This window comes from Gavia stellata, chromosome 2 (assembly GCF_030936135.1).
Source record: "Gavia stellata isolate bGavSte3 chromosome 2, bGavSte3.hap2, whole genome shotgun sequence".
In the NCBI taxonomy this organism is placed as follows: domain Eukaryota; kingdom Metazoa; phylum Chordata; class Aves; order Gaviiformes; family Gaviidae; genus Gavia; species Gavia stellata.
Window position 1 is genome coordinate 101,257,946 of NC_082595.1, and position 20,203 is coordinate 101,278,148.

General features: G+C 43.2%; 1 protein-coding gene across 1 annotated transcript; it reads right to left on the bottom strand.

Moving 5' to 3' along the window:
* Positions 1–11,784: 11,784 nt before the first annotated feature.
* RDH14 (retinol dehydrogenase 14) lies at positions 11,785–17,066 on the bottom strand. The gene is given in 3 exon segments (XM_059832569.1): positions 11,785–13,151; positions 16,603–16,989; positions 16,992–17,066. Coding segments are annotated over 3 exon segments (1,080 nt in total). The 3' UTR covers positions 11,785–12,533.
* Between the last annotated feature and the right edge of the window lie 3,137 nt (positions 17,067–20,203).

Consider the following 20,203-nt stretch of genomic DNA (forward strand, 5'->3'; position numbering starts at 1 on the left):
AAATAACAGAGCGGCATGATAAATGTCTGCATGCACATTCGTTTTTGCTAGCCCAGTCTGCCCAGAGACCTTTCATTGGCAGGGCTCTGTAGAGCCCAACTAGACCAACAGTGATATATTTGCCCAGGAAGTCCTTGGTTTAAGTAATGTCACCACTCTGATCAGCTGCAAAAGTGCCAATCTAAAATCCACAGTGGCAGAACAAACTTTCGAGAACAAAGGCTTGCCAGGCAGGCAGGTGCTGAGAAATATTAGACTGCTGCTGTATTGTTTAACCCCCTTACACAGTGATGAAAGAAACACTGTATGTGTCACTGAAGGCGATGATAATAAAACCTAATGATAGTAATAATGAATCCCCACTGTATGTCTGCAACCGGCTTTGCTCTGGCTCACGCCAAATCAGCTACCATTTCAAATTATTCCTGAACACAGGTGCTTTTTGAGGTAAGAATAGCAATTTATGCTTTTTCTATGTTCACACAAGTTAATATTAAAGCTGGTTTATAAGTGAGAAGACACTCAACGCTCCTATTCATGTTTGCTGGTAGATTTAGCTCGAGTGACAGAAACAGTTATTATACATGCCATCCCTTCACTCTTACTGGTGACTTACTGTCCTGTAGCAAGGACGGCTGAACAGAGCAGGAACTCAGTCCAAAACTACCACAATTCACAGCCCAGTCTACAGCCAAAACTGGTGACAGTCTCTGAATATGAGAGTCTCATATTCACAACTTGAATATGCCGTGCTCAGCTCCCCTTGCTTCACAAGCACCTGTCTCTTGGAGAAGGTGAAGATCAGTTGCAAGAATCACCCGTAGCTCTTACCTAACCAGACACACGCACGAATGAGAGCCCTTTATGTTGTCTACAGCTGTCATTTGACAAGACATGAATGCAAGCTGTATTTCAAAAGGCACACCTACAGTGCTGAATAAAACAGTCAGCCTTGGTCTCAAGACCAAATAGTGCAGACTATCGTGCCTCTATACTGCTTATGCTTAGCTCTCTCTAGACTGGATGTAGACAGTGTGATTTTACAGCATTAAACGTAGCTATGAATTGTAAGATGCAGAATGGGAACACACAGAAACATTTAAGAATGCACAACTTGCTGGAATCATGTTGGAAGACTGCATTAGCCGGCCTCTGAGTCTTGTCCACCCATCCCATCTGGAGACAGCTAACCCCACCTCACAGCATGGAGGAAGATGTTAGATCCAAAACAGAGCCAAAGTACATGCTAGAAATAAGGCAGGGTGGACAATCAGTGAAACAAAGTTACACTTTTGCTCATCATTTAGTACTGTTGCCATGGGGTTTGCACCATTTTAAATACACTCCTCTATAGCGTAATACCTCTACATTGGAATGAATGAATACAAACAAAACAGTGACAAATTATATGTCCAAGATATATCATTGATGCAAATACACCCTACAAAGCAAACCAGTTATGCTCAAGCATATAGGCAAGGAGTTTACTAATGAAAATGGACTTAGGTGTATACTGAAAATGTTTTGCTGCATCTGATCTTAACCTCCTGCAAGTAAGAAAAGAGATGTAGCAGGTTTTTCCATTCCATTCCATACACCAGAACAACTGGATCTTTTCAAGCTATTCTGGGAGCTCTAAGGTTGGGAGCTGACACCACTAAAGGGGTGAAATCCTTCAGCTGATTTCAAGAGTTTTTATTTTTTTATATTGGAAGAGAAAATAATTAACACACCATTCCCACCCATTCTGTCTGAGGTTTAAGGACATGGGCACAGACTATCCTCCTCACTCAGTGCTCCCTGTAACCTTTTCTAGGAGGAAGGAGGTGGGAGCAAACAGTCTCTATCAGCAAAACGTCCACACCATGAAGACACAGGTTAGCCTTGGGACTAGCAAATGTAGGATCTGTTGATTATTTCTTGTGTTGCTGTATCATTGTGTGCTGAAGCACATTAAAAGGAGAGTCAAAACCAGTGTTTGATTTTTGAAAACTCAGGATAGGAGGTTTTATTTCATGTTCAATTCCTACGGTAAAAGTCAAAGAAAATTTTTTACAAAAAATACTTTTGTCATGCGTTAAGTGCCACGGATAGGAGTCATCCCCATAGGAGTAGGAGTCATTGCACAAAAGTGAAGCTGAGTAGGAGTCATTTCACCTAAGTCTTGTGAAAAGTTAGACTCAGGCTCTTAATCCTCCCAGTACCCTTTATCATCTATAGTGGTGAGGTGGGGAGAGAGGAATCCTACCAGACAGAAAACCTGTTCAAAAACAGCCATCTAAGAGAAACGGGACGAATGAAAATCAGGAGATGCTTGTCTCTAACTTGACTATGTCTTCACCTAAGCCAGGTGACCAGCTGAGCCCACATATCTGACTCCGAGGTTCTTAAAGCAAATAAGAGAAACATGTCTTTTTTTAATACTTTCACTAAAGCTAAAAATATCAGTGATGTTTTGATGTTGGGAAGAGCAACAAAGGGAAAGCATTGAGAAGTGTTAGGATTGCCTACAAATGGACACATGCTGGAGTATTAACATCCAGTTCTTGTTTCCTCATTTCACAAAAGAGGTAAAAAATTGGACAGCACGTGGAGGAGAGCCACAGAAATTATTGGAAACCTTGGAAAAGGGCCTTACAGTAAGATTAAAGGGGTTCAATGTGTTGAGTTTAATAAAAACATCTAGTGACGATTTCAGTGATTACAATGTGCAAGTATCACCACAGGGAGAAAACACTGAGCAGTAACAGCAGCATTCTCATCTCACAAAAAAAGGCATAATGAGAGGTGATAGCTGGAAGTGAAAGCCAGACAAATTCAGGCAAGAATCAAAACACACATTTTTAAGAGGGAGAGTGATAACCATTGGACTGCACTGCCAAAGGAAGTGATGGATTCTCCAACTACCGATGGCTTCAGATCTAGACTGGACGTCTTTCTAGAAGATAAGCCTTAGCCAAACACAAATTGCTGGACTTGATGCAAGGCTAACTGCGTTAAATTAAATGGCTTGTGTCATTCAGGAAGTCAGACAAAATAATCTAAGGGCCTTTTCTGGCTTTAAAAAATCTATGGATCTATAAAGTACAACTGTGTAACTGTGAATTCTCGTCCAACAATAACACATTTTGATAAAATAAGATTTCCATAGTCCAGTGCTACATTAGCGGACACTATTCCAAGAGATCAGACTATAGTTCTAAAATTGAAAATGAATAAAGCATGACGACACGGTGATATTAATAACAATACCGATTCTCCATGTGTTTACAGGGTCAGTCAATAGAAATTGCAGCAAAGTCAGTGGAATTTTAGCGCCATAAAATTAGTATGAGAAAATAGGCTTCAGTTTTCCAGAACGGTCTCTGAATGTCATGGAAGTAAATTGAAAAATCACATCTATTCAGTTAACATTTGAGGGAGGAAGGGGGTATTTTTTGGCTATGCTTATTCCAGTCAATTAAAGAGTGACAGGGCGCCAGCCCAGGCACTGAAATTTGATCATCTACACTGTTTAACAGTTAGGGCAGTTCTTGGCACAGTTTTGCCTCTGGCCAACTAACACTTTCTGAAACAACTCTTTGCATCATTCAGGAGTTAGCATGGGCCAAGGACACCCCTAGCAAGGAGTCTGGATGTACCCATGCCTCTTCGGGGGAGAACAGAATATGGTAACATGAACATTGCCCCACTATCCCATTTAGCCTGCAGTTCAGGAAACAGCTCCTGGCATTAAATGCTTAGCAATACAGACGCAGACAGTGAGTTCAAAGTGTCAGCTGCTCTTCAGGAAAAGAGCTCAGCGCTCAATTCCTTCCCTATCACTGCTTCAAAATTATATATGTTTTATGTATTTTAATTTCATATATGAATTATATTGATCTATCTCTGAAGAAAATCAGCACTGTCAAAACTGTTCAACTGTCCTTAAAACCAAAAAGGCAGCTTCCAAAATAGACAACTGCAAATTCAACCATAACATTAACTTTTTGAAGTGACATATAAGGGTCAGATCCAATTAAAAAACAAAAGTGACTAAAACAAGGCACCGTTAACACTTAAATTCTGGGTCTTTCAACCTCAGAGTGGAATCCGAAGACAAAATTAGAGACCTGTTAGGCACACAGAGTTAAGCACCACGGAAAAATCACTCAAAAACCCCACACATTGAGAAGGGAGCCATTATATTGTCTTGAGCATAGAAGAGCATCAGAATACCAACCCTTCCCTAGAATTTAAATACAGGGATATAAGTGAATGCCTCTATCTACTCATAGCTTGGGATCTGCTCCTCAAGGCATACTGCTCTAATCATTTTGCTTCCCAAAACAACCACTCAAGGTTTGCTCTTTCATATTACAGCAAGAGGAGGCAGCCTAACATTAATATAATAATGAAGTAGCTAGATCTTTTGCTTGATAAATGGGAATGTCCTGATCTGGAGATAATTTTGGCTCAGGTTAGGAACTAGGAGAGTTCCTTAACCACAAAGCTACTGCTTACAGTATACAGCTGTCCTGCTGAAGTAGCCTTACTTCCCAGCATGATTACAAGTTTCATGAGGTTGGGAAGGAGCCTTACAGGAGCAAACACAGTTATCATCAGGGCAAGAATACCAATCTAGGGATGGATGCCCAGTGCTCTGGCCCCACCTGAGCTTTGAGGCTACATGTAAGTGTTCAATTCAATGGGCTAAAGCCCAGGCAGAACTGGAGTGAATAAAACCATGAAAAGAATGAAAAGGAAACATCAAGCTCAGTCCAGGTAAAGAAAAGGCTTAATAAAGGTAAAGGCATGATGAATTTGGCATATCCCTTTCCTTAATACTGTTCTAATTTTAAATAGTCTATTGTACTGCGCTGTTGATAGCCTTGTGTGAGCCAGCTAACGTTCAGCCAACTCAGCTGCATGATCAGTAAAGAGACAATGCTACCACACACAGGGTTATTTGGATTAGTGAATACCATACGCAAGTAAATCATCTGCCAGATGGCATCGGAAGAAAGCTGCAACTCTCTCACTTTCATTTCCACAGCAGCAAACAATGTTCCGTGTTTAAAATAAACTCTTCCAGATGAGTAAAAGATAAACTTTGTGGTGCTTTTTCTTGGTCTTCTCTTTGACTTCAGCTTTTTCCCTTAAAAAAAAAAACCCAACACAAAACCAAAAAAAAAACCAACCCACCTACTCTGATTGGTTACATTAATGAAAAATCCCAGTTTAGACCACCATAGTACAAAGCTGTCCCTCTAGGCAGCATCAAAATTCCATGCTAGTTACTGAACAAAAGGCAAAAATGAAATACAATATTTTCACTCATCAACTTCTGTCAACAGAACCCTTAAAAATGAACACCTACCACATTAAGCCATTTCCTGTCATTTTATGGGGTTTCCACAGTGAAGAACTGTGCCGCTTTGTTGAAACATGGTTGTTTTCACATTTTCTGCAGTTTTAATTTTTTTTTTTTAAAACAGCAAATATCTAGAATTAAACAAAAAAAAAGCAACCTCAGAAATAGAAACAAAATAACTATCATCAAAGCTTTTTAATTATTCTTCTTGAGTTTTTAGGTTGCCTCTCTTGCATTTACAGATGACGGCTCACTATCTCTTATTCTGTTCTACTGTCCCAGGACCCCAGTCTTAGCTGTGCTTCTGATACAGTTAGTTCATAATATCATCCAGCCTCCATAGATAATGTGAAATTATGATTTTTTTGGAAGTCTCGGCTTACAGCAAAATATTATGGACAAACACCTCCATAAAGCAGGCTTACATTGTTTTTCAGTACCTGCGGAGATGCATTGGAGACACATTTGGGCCTCTGAAGATTTGCAGGAGGGCAGACTGAATATAAGGAAAACAATGCTCCTGTCTCTTCCTTCTCCCTCCTCCCAAGTATTTTCAAAGCCAGGTGAAGTCTCAAGCAACTGGAACTACCAATGTCTTCAACTGGACCTGTAGGATATCCGCCCTTCAGAAGACCAAATGAAGCATTTTTCAACCTGCTGATTTACCCACGGGCTACATCTACAGTGCTGTATAGACAGACTTCAGGGCAGGTTGAAGTCTAAAATACCTATCCATATACACTGGAGAAGGTGTTGCTATTTGTGAACGAGTATACAAAAGGATACAAAACCTACTTGTTGACGTGCACGTAGGTTCTGGGTCTCCAGGTGTGTCACTTGCCTTTCTTCAGATGCTGTTCACGACCCATTTCTTGAAGTATCTATAAAGACCCTGACATTGCTTGTCTCAAGGGCAGATGGGATTTAGAGAGCAGATGGTCATGAAGTGACTTAGGAGGGGCCAAGGACACTGACCTACTGTTGGAAAAGGTTGCAACAGGACTTAGATAAACCGAAATAACATCACTCATCACCAAACTGCAGTCCAGGAGGCAAACTGACAAGCATTCCAACAGCTACAGAGATGGGCTGACATTTCTGAAGCATGTTGCAGGATACTTAATATATACCTAACACCACCACCCCACCCTTAATTTGTGAAGTATTTTTTGAAAAATGCCACACATACACATAAAGCCTCATTCATCAACCTTGAAAGAATCATCATCCATCTGGCTGTAAGAGTCCTACTGCCCAAACCTAAAGTCAGGAGATCAATATCAGCAAAAATATTTAGGTGTCTGACTCCCAACACTTTTAGTGGGACCAGGATTTCACACTGCTTGTTTTGGCCATGAAGCAGATGGCAAGAAATGCTCAGTACCTTGCTAAAGTGAATATTATAGATTTCAAGCATGTGACACCCTCCTGAATGTTTCATGGCAAATAAGCTATCGATTCCTTCCCTATCCAAATAAATTAAGTTTCTTTCGCATTACCTGAAAAGAAGTGATCATTCTTAAATATAGAAAGAAAGGGCTATCAACCTTGTTAGGTGGTCAGTGTGCCAGCCTTCCCCAAAAAAAGCAATTGGGAAAGCACTCCGTTCTCCATGTTACATAGGGCATTTGGAATCAATTCAATATTCAAATTAATTTCTCTGATCTGAATCCAATTACGACAGGTGTGAGGCTGCTAGTGGTAGCTAAAGCGGTAAGTAAAAAGTCTAGAGGGAGGTTGTCATTTTCTGTTATGAGAAATAGCAGCACCATTCTGGGACAGATCAAAAATAATAATTCAACTGCGGAGGCCTCCTGGATCGTTTGCAAGTCAATTACCCTCTAAGTGATTAGTTTGGAAAAAGTTATGTGAAAAAGGGAACAGGCCTCCCATTTTAAAATTATTTGTATGACTCTTGCAAGTTGTTTATTTTCTTTATAGCCTTAGGTGGAAAGAAATTAAGTGTGCTTGAAGTGGGAATTACCCACATATTTCAGCAAAAGCATAATCACACCGCACATTCACAGGGCTCAGGCTTTGAAGCCTGTGAAGCATGCACTTAGTAGGAAGCTTAGGCAAAGCAGGCAACTGCTAAAGAAAGAGAGGAGAGTTTAAATACTTCTGGTTTTATTGCATAATGGAAAAACTGATCATTTATCTCATTAAGATGGAGAATTTTTACTGGAGAACCCCTGCTGGGTTTATAAGCTTGCCTGCTGCATTGACTGTAGTAACTGAAAGAGCAGTGTTGTCCCTTTGCCTGGGGATAGATGTTGGCCTTTGTGGCAAGGTAAGGAAGGCAAATGGGTGACAGATTCAGAGTATTTTTTTTTCAAATGTACATAAGTCTCCCTTGTCTTAAACAGATGTGGCATATAAAATAAATATATGCAACTGCAATTTAGTTCACTTGCAGAAACCTCAGCTCTAATAGCTACATGTGTGCAGGGAGGACTGGTTTATAGCTAGGGCCTGGGACTGAGAATCAAGAGAAAGAAAGAAATTTTTTAAAAAAAGGAAATTATTTCTTTCTTAAACTCTTGGTCCATCCATGAGGGAAGTTAGTTACAGGGGCACTTTCAAAAGCACCATAGCCAAAGATTAATAAATTATTATCACAGAATCATAGAATCGTTTAGGTTGGAAAAGGCCTTTAATATCATCGAGTCCAACCGTTAATCTAACCCTGCTAAGTCCACCACTAAACCACGTCCCTAAGTGCCTCATCCACACGTCTTTTAAATACCTCCAGGGATGGTGACTGAACCACCTCCCTGGGCAGCCTGTTCCAGTGTTTAACCACTCTCTCAGTAAAGAAATTTTTCCTAATATCCAGTCTAAACCTCCCCTGGCGCAACTTGAGGCCATTTCCTCTTGTCCTGTCACTCGTCACTTGGGAGAAGAGACCAACACCCACCTCTCTGCAACCCCCTTTCAGGTAATTGTAGAGAGCGATGAGGTCTCCCCTCAGCCTCCTCTTCTCCAGGCTAAACAACCCCAGTTCCCTCAGCCGCTCCTCATCAGACTTGTGCTCCAGACCCCTCACCAGCTTCGTCGCCCTTCTCTGGACACGCTCCAGCACCTCAATGTCTTTCTTGTAGTGAGGGGCCCAAAACTGAACACAGGATTCGAGGTGCAGCCTCACCAGCGCCGAGTACAGGGGCACGATCACCTCCTTACTCCTGCTGGCCACACTCTTTCTGATACAGGCCAGGATGCCGTTGGCCTTCTTGGCCACCTGGACACACTACTGGCTCGTATTCAGCCGGCTGTCAATCAACACCCCAGGTCCTTTTCCGCCAGGCAGCTTTTTATGCTGAAGCAGTTAAAAAATGTTCTCATTAAGGCACTTGAAGCCTGTTTCTCTCGACTGTTACATGGAGATGTTTCCTGCCCTCGGCTGTGCCTGTGTGTTCTCCGGTTGCACAAGCAGAGAGTGGGTATGTCTGCCTGGATGCAGCTTTAAGCAACCGAGCTCAAGACTGAGCTCAAGCCCAACAGATCTGCCCCCAAGCCCAACATCTCATCATGTACCAAACAGGCTGAGGTGGCAGGTGACACTCTCGTCCTAACAACCCACTCTACTCTCAGTCCCGTGGTAAATCCTTGACAGCTCTTCATGTCAGTCTTTAAAAATAAGGGATTAAATTGCAACTGCACATGCATCTGCACACACACATTCTTATAGTCTTATTTTAAAATAACCCTTTTAGAGTACAGTTAGTCTGAAATGTTGTGGCCATACAAAATTTGATCAGTGAGAAATGGGGCCATTTGGAAGCATTTCTATTCACTGCTGGGACTGGCATAAGGGTGGAAAGTTTGCAAATAGTCAAATTTAATTGATGCTGTGGCCCTCCACATCTCAGCTATGGCAGTGAAGAGGCACTTCACCTGTGAAAAGCAAAAGGGCAGGGGCTATGTCCTCAGGAGTTGCTGTGCCCTGGACACATACCAGTTTCTAAATCCCCAGGACACAGGTACCGAGCGCTGGCCCAACACTGCTGATGGACCAAATATCAAACACTCATATTCCGACAATTTATCTAAGATAGCTGAAGGTACGCTTTGGCTTTTGAAAGAGTGGCTTCGTAACATTTATGTTTATCACAGACCTCAACAAAATCTTAAGTTCAGCTGTGGCTTCCTTGCGTATCTGTAATGTCTCGCTAGCAATGGGATCAGCCTCTGTACCTGCCCATGAAAGCTGCACTTCCATGGGCTTTACATGCTATCCCTGGTCACTGTCTGCTTCTTTAACTCCTTACTTTTTCCTTTTACAAGTCTAATTCTTCATGGGAAAGAAGTTTAATTCGAGGGTGGCAGTGTTCATATGGTAGTCATGGTGGAGGGAGGCATCTGCAGTGCGTCCCATTTTTGGCTGCATGCTCTCGGTATAAATGGTTTATAGAATAGTAACATACAGAGCTTGCCACATCTTTCTGGAGGCACTGTAATACTGGGGTGAAGCGTTAAGGTGCTACCTCCTCTTAAAGCATCCTCTACCAGCTCCAAGAGGAGACATTCAGCAGGCCATCCTCAAATCATACACAAATATCGGAGCTTACTAAGATTCTGTAGAGTAGGGTAGAGACACTTCCTTAGCCAAAACGCTTGGTTCTAACCTAGAATGAGCCAGCATTACTAACTGCTTGTTGAAATAAGGGCTCCTCTTCGGTTTTGCACTTCTATTTTGCAAGACCTGTTAACCTATGAGGTCTCCAGTTCCTCAATGCTACTAGAATAATGAAGGCATCACATAAACAAACATTAACAGCAATCTCAAGAGAGTAATCAAAGCTTTCTGGTCCACAGAGGCTAAATTACATTCAGCCTCAGATGTTGAAAAAAGCTTACCTTTTGGTAAGTTCCTAACAATCCATCCTTTCAAATTGTTTTCAGGCAATATTCATACAGGCACATAATAGTCCATTAAGAGTATCATGTGATCACTCTCCTACTCTGGAATGAGGGCTGTAATTTAGTTATGATTGCAGGAATGTAATCCCTTTCTAACAACGGCTCTCATTTCTGCTATGTTTCAAAAGAAAATGAAAACAAGCACCTGGTAGATGTATGAAGCATTACATGTCACACAGCCATATTACACGACTGGTACATCTTATTCCGCATCTCCTACTTCAGTACAAATCCACCTCTGCTCTTCAGACAGTTTCAGTGCAGTTCTTTACTACAGTATTTTCAGACTAGCCATCTTCTCCATTTTCCACCCTTGCATCCAAGGATTTCTTTGCAAGAGGTATGCACGTGTTTCAGCAGTGAAACAATACGGTAGCATTCCTTCAGTATTGCTACAGTAGTATTGAAAACACAAACCCGAGTTTGGCTCAGCTTCTCTGTATCTCTTTACAGACAAGTTCATATTAATAAACTTTTAATTCTTTAGCTAGCTGTTTAAAGGTGCTTCATGCAGCTATTTACAAGTATTCAGAATGAAAATCTGAAATGCAACACCGAAGATCAAAGCAGAATCTTCTCTAAGCATGTTACACAACTCCCTCAGGCATTACTTAGAGAACTTTGTTCAATGCTCAGAGTATACTTTGACAACACACCCATCTCTACACCTTGCCTTACAGCAAGCAGTGCAAAGCTCAACATGTTAACAAGATTTTAAAAACCTGCTCCATTCCGTGGCTCGCCTTGTGATTTTCTGGAATGCCACCTTCTGCCCCCACCCAAGTCACTCGCCCAGAGTAGAGTCTCACTGGTGAAGGGTAAAGATAGATCAGGTCCACTCCAGTGTGCAAAAGTTAAAATATGCTGAGTCTGAGTAAACAACCAAAGAAAGAATCTCAAAAATTTGGTTGGCTGCTACCTGAAGTCCAGAACTAATATGGATTTATAAGTAGGTAAAAAGGATCTACTGAATACATAATTTATTATTGATACTCCTCTCCTTGAGTAATAATTATTAAGAGAGATCACTCTAAATCATTCCTTCATATTTATTCTATGTATCTTAACTGCTAGAACATTTTATTAATGTAGAAAAAACCAAGTAGTCATAAATGTCGGTATGAACCTGTAAGTTGTATGAATTAAAAAAGAATAAAACAGTACAGCTTCATGTTATACCCATGTATTTATTTGGAGCCCATTTTATCTCCAGCAACCTTACATGACAGGCTCCCTAAACCAATACAGGTGAATCTTCTGCTTTGAAACAAGGCTACTGTGTAAAGACTGTGGGTTTCTGATACGTCTTCCACAGTGAAAGAATGAATGCTAAGTCTTTTTTTAAAAGATTTTTATTATAATCAGTAAGCTGTGTGAGACAGACTTATCTAGTCTCATTACTGAGTTGAAGTGCCATCAGTCAAGCCAAACACACACTGAAAAGCATATTCTCTTCAATCTAATCTGTGTGAGGTCTTGTGAACTTCGTATGCACACGATTCGTCACACACAAAGCCCTATCAAGACCATAATACATCTGTCAACTACATTTTTAATGAAACCCAAGATGTCTGCAGATCAAGAAACAGCAAGTTCAGCACACATGAAAATAAAAATACAGCTTGCACAACCAAGAGTATATACTCATTGAATAGCAGCAACATCACTAAAAGACATTGACTCTGTGCTTCACAGCTGAACTGTACATGGCTCAACAGTTTTGTTCACTGAAATGTGGGGCTGACAAGTCTTTGAACAGCACTCAGACACCTAAATGATTACAGTGTAAGATACCAGTAAAACTGTTTATTTCATTTTTCGTTGTGATGTCTCAAAAAAAAGAACAATCCTATTATTATTATGATCTATTTCCAAAACCTTTTTACAGGAGGAGTGTTCCACCATCAGTACCCTGCATTGTCCAGCCCAAGTACAAGTAGTGGAACATGACAAATATGCACATGTATTGCAAAACACAGTTTTTGTTTAATTTTTATTTGTAAAACATGAGTTTCCAAGCAGATTCAACCAGAAATTATATTCACAGCCTCAAACTCTATTTCAGACTTCTTTTGAATGCCTGTGTCTACTTAATAAAGATTGTCCTTTATTTCAAAACAGAGTTCCAGCATAAAACACTCCTCTAATACTTATTGAGCAAAGTAATCTGTATTCCCACAGCATTTAAAGTGAGAATTACACTGTTGCAAATATGTATTGCATAGTTATCTGCACTCTTTTAGCAGATACCCCCTGGCACTTACTTCAATAAACCAACCATCACTTCACTGATATCCCACAACTTCCTCGCAACCAAGTCATCCATGGCTTTGGGCAGGAGTTCCTCCTCTTTGCAGTCCCCAAAGTATTTTCCCGACACGCCTTCGACATCAGGAGAAGAGGCCAAATAAATAGAAGTCTGGGCTCCTTCCAAAGGTGTTTTGAAGAAAGCCCATGACACCAAGTTGAATAGAGGTTTTGCCAGCAAAGGAATATTCACATATCTGCCTAGATTTGTTCTGACAATCCCAGGATGAAGTGAATTGACGGTGACTCCTGTCCCTTCTAACCGACGGGCTAGCTCCCTCGCAAATAATATGTTAGCCAGTTTACTCCGACTGTAACAAAAGCTTTTATTGTAACTTATTTCACTGTTCAAATCTTCAAAGTTGATCTCTCCATATTTGTAAAGCTTTGAGGATACTACCACAATCCTGCTCGGAGCAGAATTTTTGAGGAGGCCCAGAAGAAGGTTGGTGAGCAAGAAGTGACCCAAGTGGTTTACACCAAATTGCATCTCAAAGCCATCCTCTGTCTTCATGTATGGACACTGGAATATCCCTGCGTTATTTATCAGAACATCCAGCCTTGGCTCTTCCTTTAATAGGAAAGAAAAAAATCATTCAGTTTTATAATTGTCATACAAAACATGCTATTATGCTTAATATTTCTCATTGGCCATTGTTAGAAAGAAATAGTTTCATTTCTAGTTTTCTGAATTGTAACTTCCTGATACTGTCTTCAAGCATTGCTGAAAAACACCCGTAAGTTGAACTACCACTAAACTGAGTACTTGACCCCAGCAGGATGCAGGTACACGAGAGTAGGTCTGATTCTACTTTTAATACAGGCAGAGAACACAATCAGCTGCTTCTCCAGGAGCAGCTTTTTCTATAGCAGTTCAGTGACAGTTTACCTGTGTGATGGATTTTGTTTACCTCTAAAAAGTAACCTGTTTATTGCACTGCAAAAGCACACGTTAATTTATGGCAAACCTCAGCCATAGGCAACGGGTCTACTGTGCAAAAGACGTGCAAATATGGAACAAAAAGTGTTAGCCCAAAGAACTAATGTCAGGGTTGAAGAGAAACCGTTACATTGTAGACCCGTCATCTCACTGGGGTGATGTCATGAAAATCTCCGCAAAACAATGTCCTCACAATTTTAAACACTGCCTTATTTTAAAATCACTGCACGTCATTGTGCTGCTTGGTAGAGAACTATGGAGCAGAACTCATCACAGAAAAGTAACATTCATGATCCTAAACTAAGCAGGTTTCATACAACAATCGCAGTCTAATAGGCCTACTCAAGAACTAAGGTGTGTTTATGGGATTGAGGCTTGAAACATTTAGGACATGCTCAGCACATCCTATTTGTTGGATCACTATTCTGGTTCAGGTCGGTAGAAAACAAAGACTCAAGGAGGTATGTTACGCTCTACAGAATCAGGAAACATAAGCAATTAACAAAGAGGGTGGTATGGATAATTTAAATACATGTATAATACATCATGCACCTCATGCTCCAGCATTCACTCAAAAATTAAGAGCTCTCAAATTTACCCAAAACAGTAACTTTTTAAAAAAAATACAGATTAAAGTAAGCTGCCTAAGTAAGTTCTGAATTCAACACTTTCACCCACCGCTGACAATGCTTGCATGAAAACTATTCACTTTATAGAAAGAGCAGCATGAGTCTTCTTTGCTGCTAATTCTTTAAACCCAGTGCAGGGACAGGAAGGCAAGCTGAGATCATTTTGGGTCATTCTGATGATAAAAATAGAGAACCTCAAAATTAATTTTGTACCATTTGCCTTTTATTTGACTGCCATTAGCAGCAAAGATACAAAGAGAGCAAAACCCAAATCTGCACTTGGCATTCAGTTAATGATGCTGGCATCCAATCACACAAAACATCAAGTACTTCAACCTCAGGCTGACTTCCGCAGGACCTGAGGTTGCTCAGTGTTTCATATAATTGGGTCCCTGAGGCATGATCCAAAGAGCATCAAACTCGCTTCTCCTCTTCACCCAAAGGGACATAACGGTTACTATCACTAAACCAGGACAGGACTGAAGAAATACTGACTGTAGATCTGCTCACTGAAGTGATTCTTCTTTGAGAAAAACATTGCTTTAGAAACTTTCTGTAGCATCTAACTGGAGGATTTATTTTGCAAGACTTAACACTTCAAGAAGCAAGAACTCCACGTGTACTATTTTCTGAGACTCCTACATTTAATAATCTAGAGTAACGTGACCAATGCCAAGCAGGCAGCTACTATGACCAAGTGCCACAGAGTGCACAGAACATTGCTTTGATGGGCAACACTATTCCTTGTAGCTTCTGAGCTCACTTCCATTTTCTCCATTTTTCCGTGGAACTCTACAACATCTCAAAGTCTTTTATTTTTTGCCGTGAGACTAAGGAGTGAAAGATGTAATCGCAGCTGTGCAGAGGAAAGCTCCCACAAATTAAGTTAGGCAGTGAGAGTGCATTGTTTCCCGATCCTGCCAATATTTAAGTCTTCTTCATTGCAAACAAAAAAAACACAAAAACCCCCAAACAAACCCCACAAAACCCCAAATAAACAACTCCAAAAAGGAGTCACAGGTTAGAGAAGATAAATAACAGAACTTGGGTGGAACAGCTCTTGCAAGTATTTCTTGAACTCACATCCCTTGCCATTCAGCTGCTGCTTTTGGAATTATTTTGACAATGAAAGCTAAAACACAGGTGTCAGCGGCACTCTGCAAATACAGGTGCTCTCTTCTTCTTCACCTATTTCTCACGCCAAGTCACTTGTACTGGCTTTACCAATAAAGAGATACTGACAAATTCACATTTTTTGGTATTTTGTACTATAAAAGACATAATTCTTAGAAGTTAGAGAGTATGACGGGTTTTTTGTGTTTATTATGCATGTTTTATACCCTTTCTATATGCATATTTTCCCAGAACACTGAAGCAAGATTAGACCTTATCACTGGATTCATATGTATGAATGTATATGAGTACAAAGAGCCCCACTAGAGAACTTAAAACTTGACTTTTTCCAGACATTTAAGTTTTAGAAAAGCTATTTGAAAATTAATGCAATAAAGTCTATGTTGTTCTTCTTCTCACAACAGTATCTGAGCATCTTTCAAGTACTTGAGAAGCAGTTCTCTGAGCAGCAGCAGAACTTAGCAAGCCTGGCTTCCCATGACTTTGTGTCTCATGGCTTGAGTAGCTAAATGTGGCGAGATGAGCGTCCCAACTGATGCTTTTCATGGGAATGGAATAACACCTCCAATGGTGCCTCCCTCTGCTCTTTGGTCTCTTAATAACACTGCCGAACTCATCTAGCAGCATTTCTGTCAGGACAATCAACTGGATGTCCCTGTTCCCCTCAAACTCGGGCTTTCACAAAATCTGCAGAAACTTTATATATTCAAAAATATCTGTCTACTGAACTCAGCGAGCACTGGCCAAGAGATTTGAAATGCCCGCGGGGCCAGTCTGGGGAGGAGGCAGAAGGGTGGTTGGACCTGTGAGCAGTGCACTCATGCGAACTTTTATTTCTCTGGAGACAAAGCTGAGCTGTAACACTAATTTAAAGCAACAAAGGCAGGTTAATTAAGAGAGAAAGGAAGACAAATCAATTATCTCATACAAAAACAAGTGCTTCCTTTTCAGAACGGAAAAGGACTACAATAGTTTGGACTAAAATAGCCCAAACTAGTATGAACTTTACGCGTCCAGGTGCTAATTCACGGCCAATTTACTTACACCCTCCTTCCAAACCCTGCGGTGAACTCTGCAACGTGCCGTAGCCCCAAACCGGACTGCCAGCAGGAGGAAGAGGCCCTGTGAACACGGAGCCCCGAGGACGCCGCCGCCACCACCGCGTGTGAGCATCCAGCCCACGCATCCCGTGTCCTCTCCCGGCCAGCCCGGGGCCTCCGCGGCGGGCTAATGCCGCCCTGTACCTGTCGGTATCCCCTGCGGGAGCCGGCAGGCCCGATGGGCCCCGGCGGGCCGAGCCCCGCGCCCCGCAGCCGTACCTGGAGGACGCGGTGGCAGAAGGCGCGGACGGAGCGGAGCGAGGCCAGGTCCAGCTCGCGGACCACCAGCTCGCCGCCGCCCTCGGCCTCCGCCCCCTCGCCCAGCTCGGCCCGGATCTCGCGGGCCGCCCGCTCGGCCCGCGCCCGGTCGCGGCAGCCCATGATGACGCGGGCCCGCATCCGCAGCAGCTCGGCCGCCGCCGCCCGGCCCAGCCCGCTGTTGGCCCCCGTGATGATCACCGTCTTGCCCCGCATGGAGGCCCCGGCCGCGGCCCGGGCCGCGCCCCGCAGCCAGCGCCAGGCGGCCAGGAGGAGCCCACCGCCCAGCGCCAGCGCCGTCGCCGCCGCAGCCATCCTGCAGGGCCGAGCGGCGCTCCGCCCGAAGTGGCCGCCCCCGCCTCGCCGCTCGGCGGCCGGCCGGCGCCGGGGGTGCGTTAGGATTGGCCAGGCGCGCCGCTGGGCATTGTGGGGATTGTAGTCCCCCGCCGCGCGGAGGAGGCGTGGTCCCAGCGCCAGAGGCGCCCGGGGGGCCGTCCCCGAGAGGTGCTTAATGAGCGTGCGGTCTAATGGGAACGTCCACCGGCAACCTGGCGGCCTTCCCGGGCCCAGCCTGGTCCCGAGGGCAACCCGAAGCAAACTGCGGGTCGTGGTCAGAGTTACCTCTGCACGGCTGCTGCTTCCTTCCCTGGCTCAAAACCAAGACGCGGCAGGATGTCCCAGCAGCAGCACGTCCCTCCGCCTGTCCGAAGGCCCTTTCGCTAACAGCAATGTCCACGCTAGTAAATTAAATGTCCTGGGGGCTGCTGTTTGGTGCTGAAGCGAGCTGGCGCAGAACAGCCTCTTAAACCCCAACACATCCAAGCTGGTTCTTGGCTTTTGTCCTGAAACATGGATGGGTGTCGTCTGGGAGAGAGCCAGCTGGCCTGGGCCAAAACCGGACCAGGGACTGTTCTAACAATTTTAAAATTAGAAGACAATGATAACAATTTTAAAATTAGAAGACAATGATAACAATTTAGTGACATAGAGGTGATCGAGTGCTAGGGACCAAGAGCGTTTCCTGGTAGCATTTAGTTTGCTAGCAGAGATTTGACCAAAATGTATTAACATCAGTTTCACAGACGTCACTCCATCACAGGGAAAACAGACATTAAGGGCACTGTAATATTTCATTACCAGTCTTTGAGTCTCATGGCAGATCAAATGCTTCTGCAAAAGCCACGTTCAACTCTGCCTGCCTTGGGTCTCCAGCTTGAGATGCAGAGGCTGGAGCAATGGATGCAATGGTGCCAGGGAAGGCTCCCAGCAGAGGAATGCAACATCTCTGCTGTTACACTGCAGCAGCAGCCTGTGGCAGAGCTTTGGCCCAAGGCTGGGGGCTGGTTAGCACTCTCCCACAGCTTGTGAGCTCCCACTAGGCAGTTTGGAAGCAGCCATCGTGTTCTGGAGAGTTAGCATGTACGTGGACTTTTCCATGCCAGCTGGCCTTTGTGCCGATGAAATGTTCTGGGAAAGTTTAGGGTATAAGTGGAGTGAGACAGTATGTCAGAATGGCATGCTGAGACCAACCCTCATGGTGCCTTCAAGAACAGATTTCTTTCTCAGGTATTTCAGCAGGTTCTGTGGCTCTGGGTCAAGTTGGACTGTGTGTTTGAGCATAGCATAGTTGTTAGTACATAGCCAAGTATGTCTTGATAGCCTGCCTGCATGTTGTAAGCAGAAGTGATGCGCTGGGGGAGTGTTACAAAAGTCATTATGGTGGTGGCTGCTCTGATAGCTACTCTAGAGTCTAAACGTACCAGTGAGCTGACAGTCAGAACTGCTGAACACTTGCTTCTAGGAACAACTTCAGCTGAGTAATATTAGCTCAGAGGTAGCCTGTTTGAGGTAACCAAAATTAGTGGACTTCAGGACCAACGGAGTCAGTCCCATCCCAGTCTGGTAGAAGGGAGGCTGCTTGCAGAACATATGCATACGTCCACTCACTCACCTCACAAACACACTCACATTCTTAAATATGTCTTAAATATGGTCTCTTAAGTATTAGCATGCACCCTAAGTCCGTCCAATATCTATACCCAGAGACCCAGGCACCAGCTCTGATGCTGGCTTTTGCCAGATGCTGGTCTCTTCCTGTTGTCCAGTTTGACGTGTGCTAGTCATTCACATATGCAAATAATGTGGGTCCCTCAAATAGCTAGTTTGTCCAATAGCTGGCACCCAGACTGGACCTCTCCAGTTGCTGGCATCCAGACCATTGGGTCCCTTAGACCTGACAACTTAGTTTTGTATCCTTAACCCAAAACCTGTTTTCAGCCATTATCTTCATGTCATGTGTCCAGACCCCGCCTTTACTAATCACAGACCTTGATGAACCCACCCAAGGCAAAATGAACCCATTCAGGGAGTCAGGAGTGGCCACTGAGTTTCACTGACTCAAAATCCTTTTCATCCTAGCCCTGGGACAGTTGCTAGTAGAAAAGTACGGAGAGATAATTAAAAGGCAACTGAATTTTGATCAAGAGCAATGTAAGTTAAAAAAAGGTGTTTGACAAGAAAAAAAAAGGCAGTAATAGAGTTCACTGCAGATTTAGGAATACGATAGGGACAATGGGCATAGAACAACATGGATTAAGAGAAGTTTGGGATCAGGACTAGGGGCCAGCATGCAGGTGAGTAGAATCCAGGAAGACAACAGTCTGTTGGGGAGACCAGAAACAAGCTCGGCTGATAATGAACGTGTCTGTCTTGAGTCAAGACGCAGCACATTTGGGGAAATGAGTAAGAAACCCAAGAGGAAACCCATGAACATTTCGTCAGGTTTCTCATGGCTGGTCTGGATGTGATAACCCTTTGAAATAGTAACCTCCCCTTAACGGTCACATGTCGATGCTACCCACAGTCTGTTCACATTGCTCCAGTCTGTTCTGAGGCTGACTTCAGCTCATGTTATAGCTGAAGAAATGTATCAGATTTTTCTGGAAGTATCCTTACCGTGTCTCCTCTGACTGTCTGTCACACTTCTCAGGCAGTTTAAGGGCTGTATAGGTACCACATCTAAGCACATTGGATTCACTGAGAGACCTCTTCTGTCCTTGTCTTCACCACAGAAAAAACTTTCTCTCTCCCTTCTTGGCTCTTCACTCTGTTGTGGGACTCATGGCTACACTAAAGGGTATTTTAACCATTGCATCTGCTTGTGACAGAGATGGCTTTTGGCATCCTTAACCTGATGTAAAAGCCATAACCAGTTTGAGATGTTCTTCCATATGCTCTGTTCATAGTAAATCATATCTTTGGGAGGTGCTGGAGCCATGCACACTTCTGCTGCCTAATGACCTTGCAGCCAGGGACCATGAGAAAGGGACAGTAGTTGCCAACGAGATGTCAGAATAAGAGAACCAGGAAATGCCCTGTTAGAGGAACAGATTCATCCTGTAAGAAATCCTCCTGGTGGGAAGTAAAGAATCTGCTATTCAGCATCTGGCAGTGGGGACTCTAGCAGTCATCTCTCATATACCTACTACTTCAGAAGACTATCAATGTGTTGGAGAGGGCACTGCCTCAAGGATCCTGCCAGGGTTCATCGGTGGTCAATCCA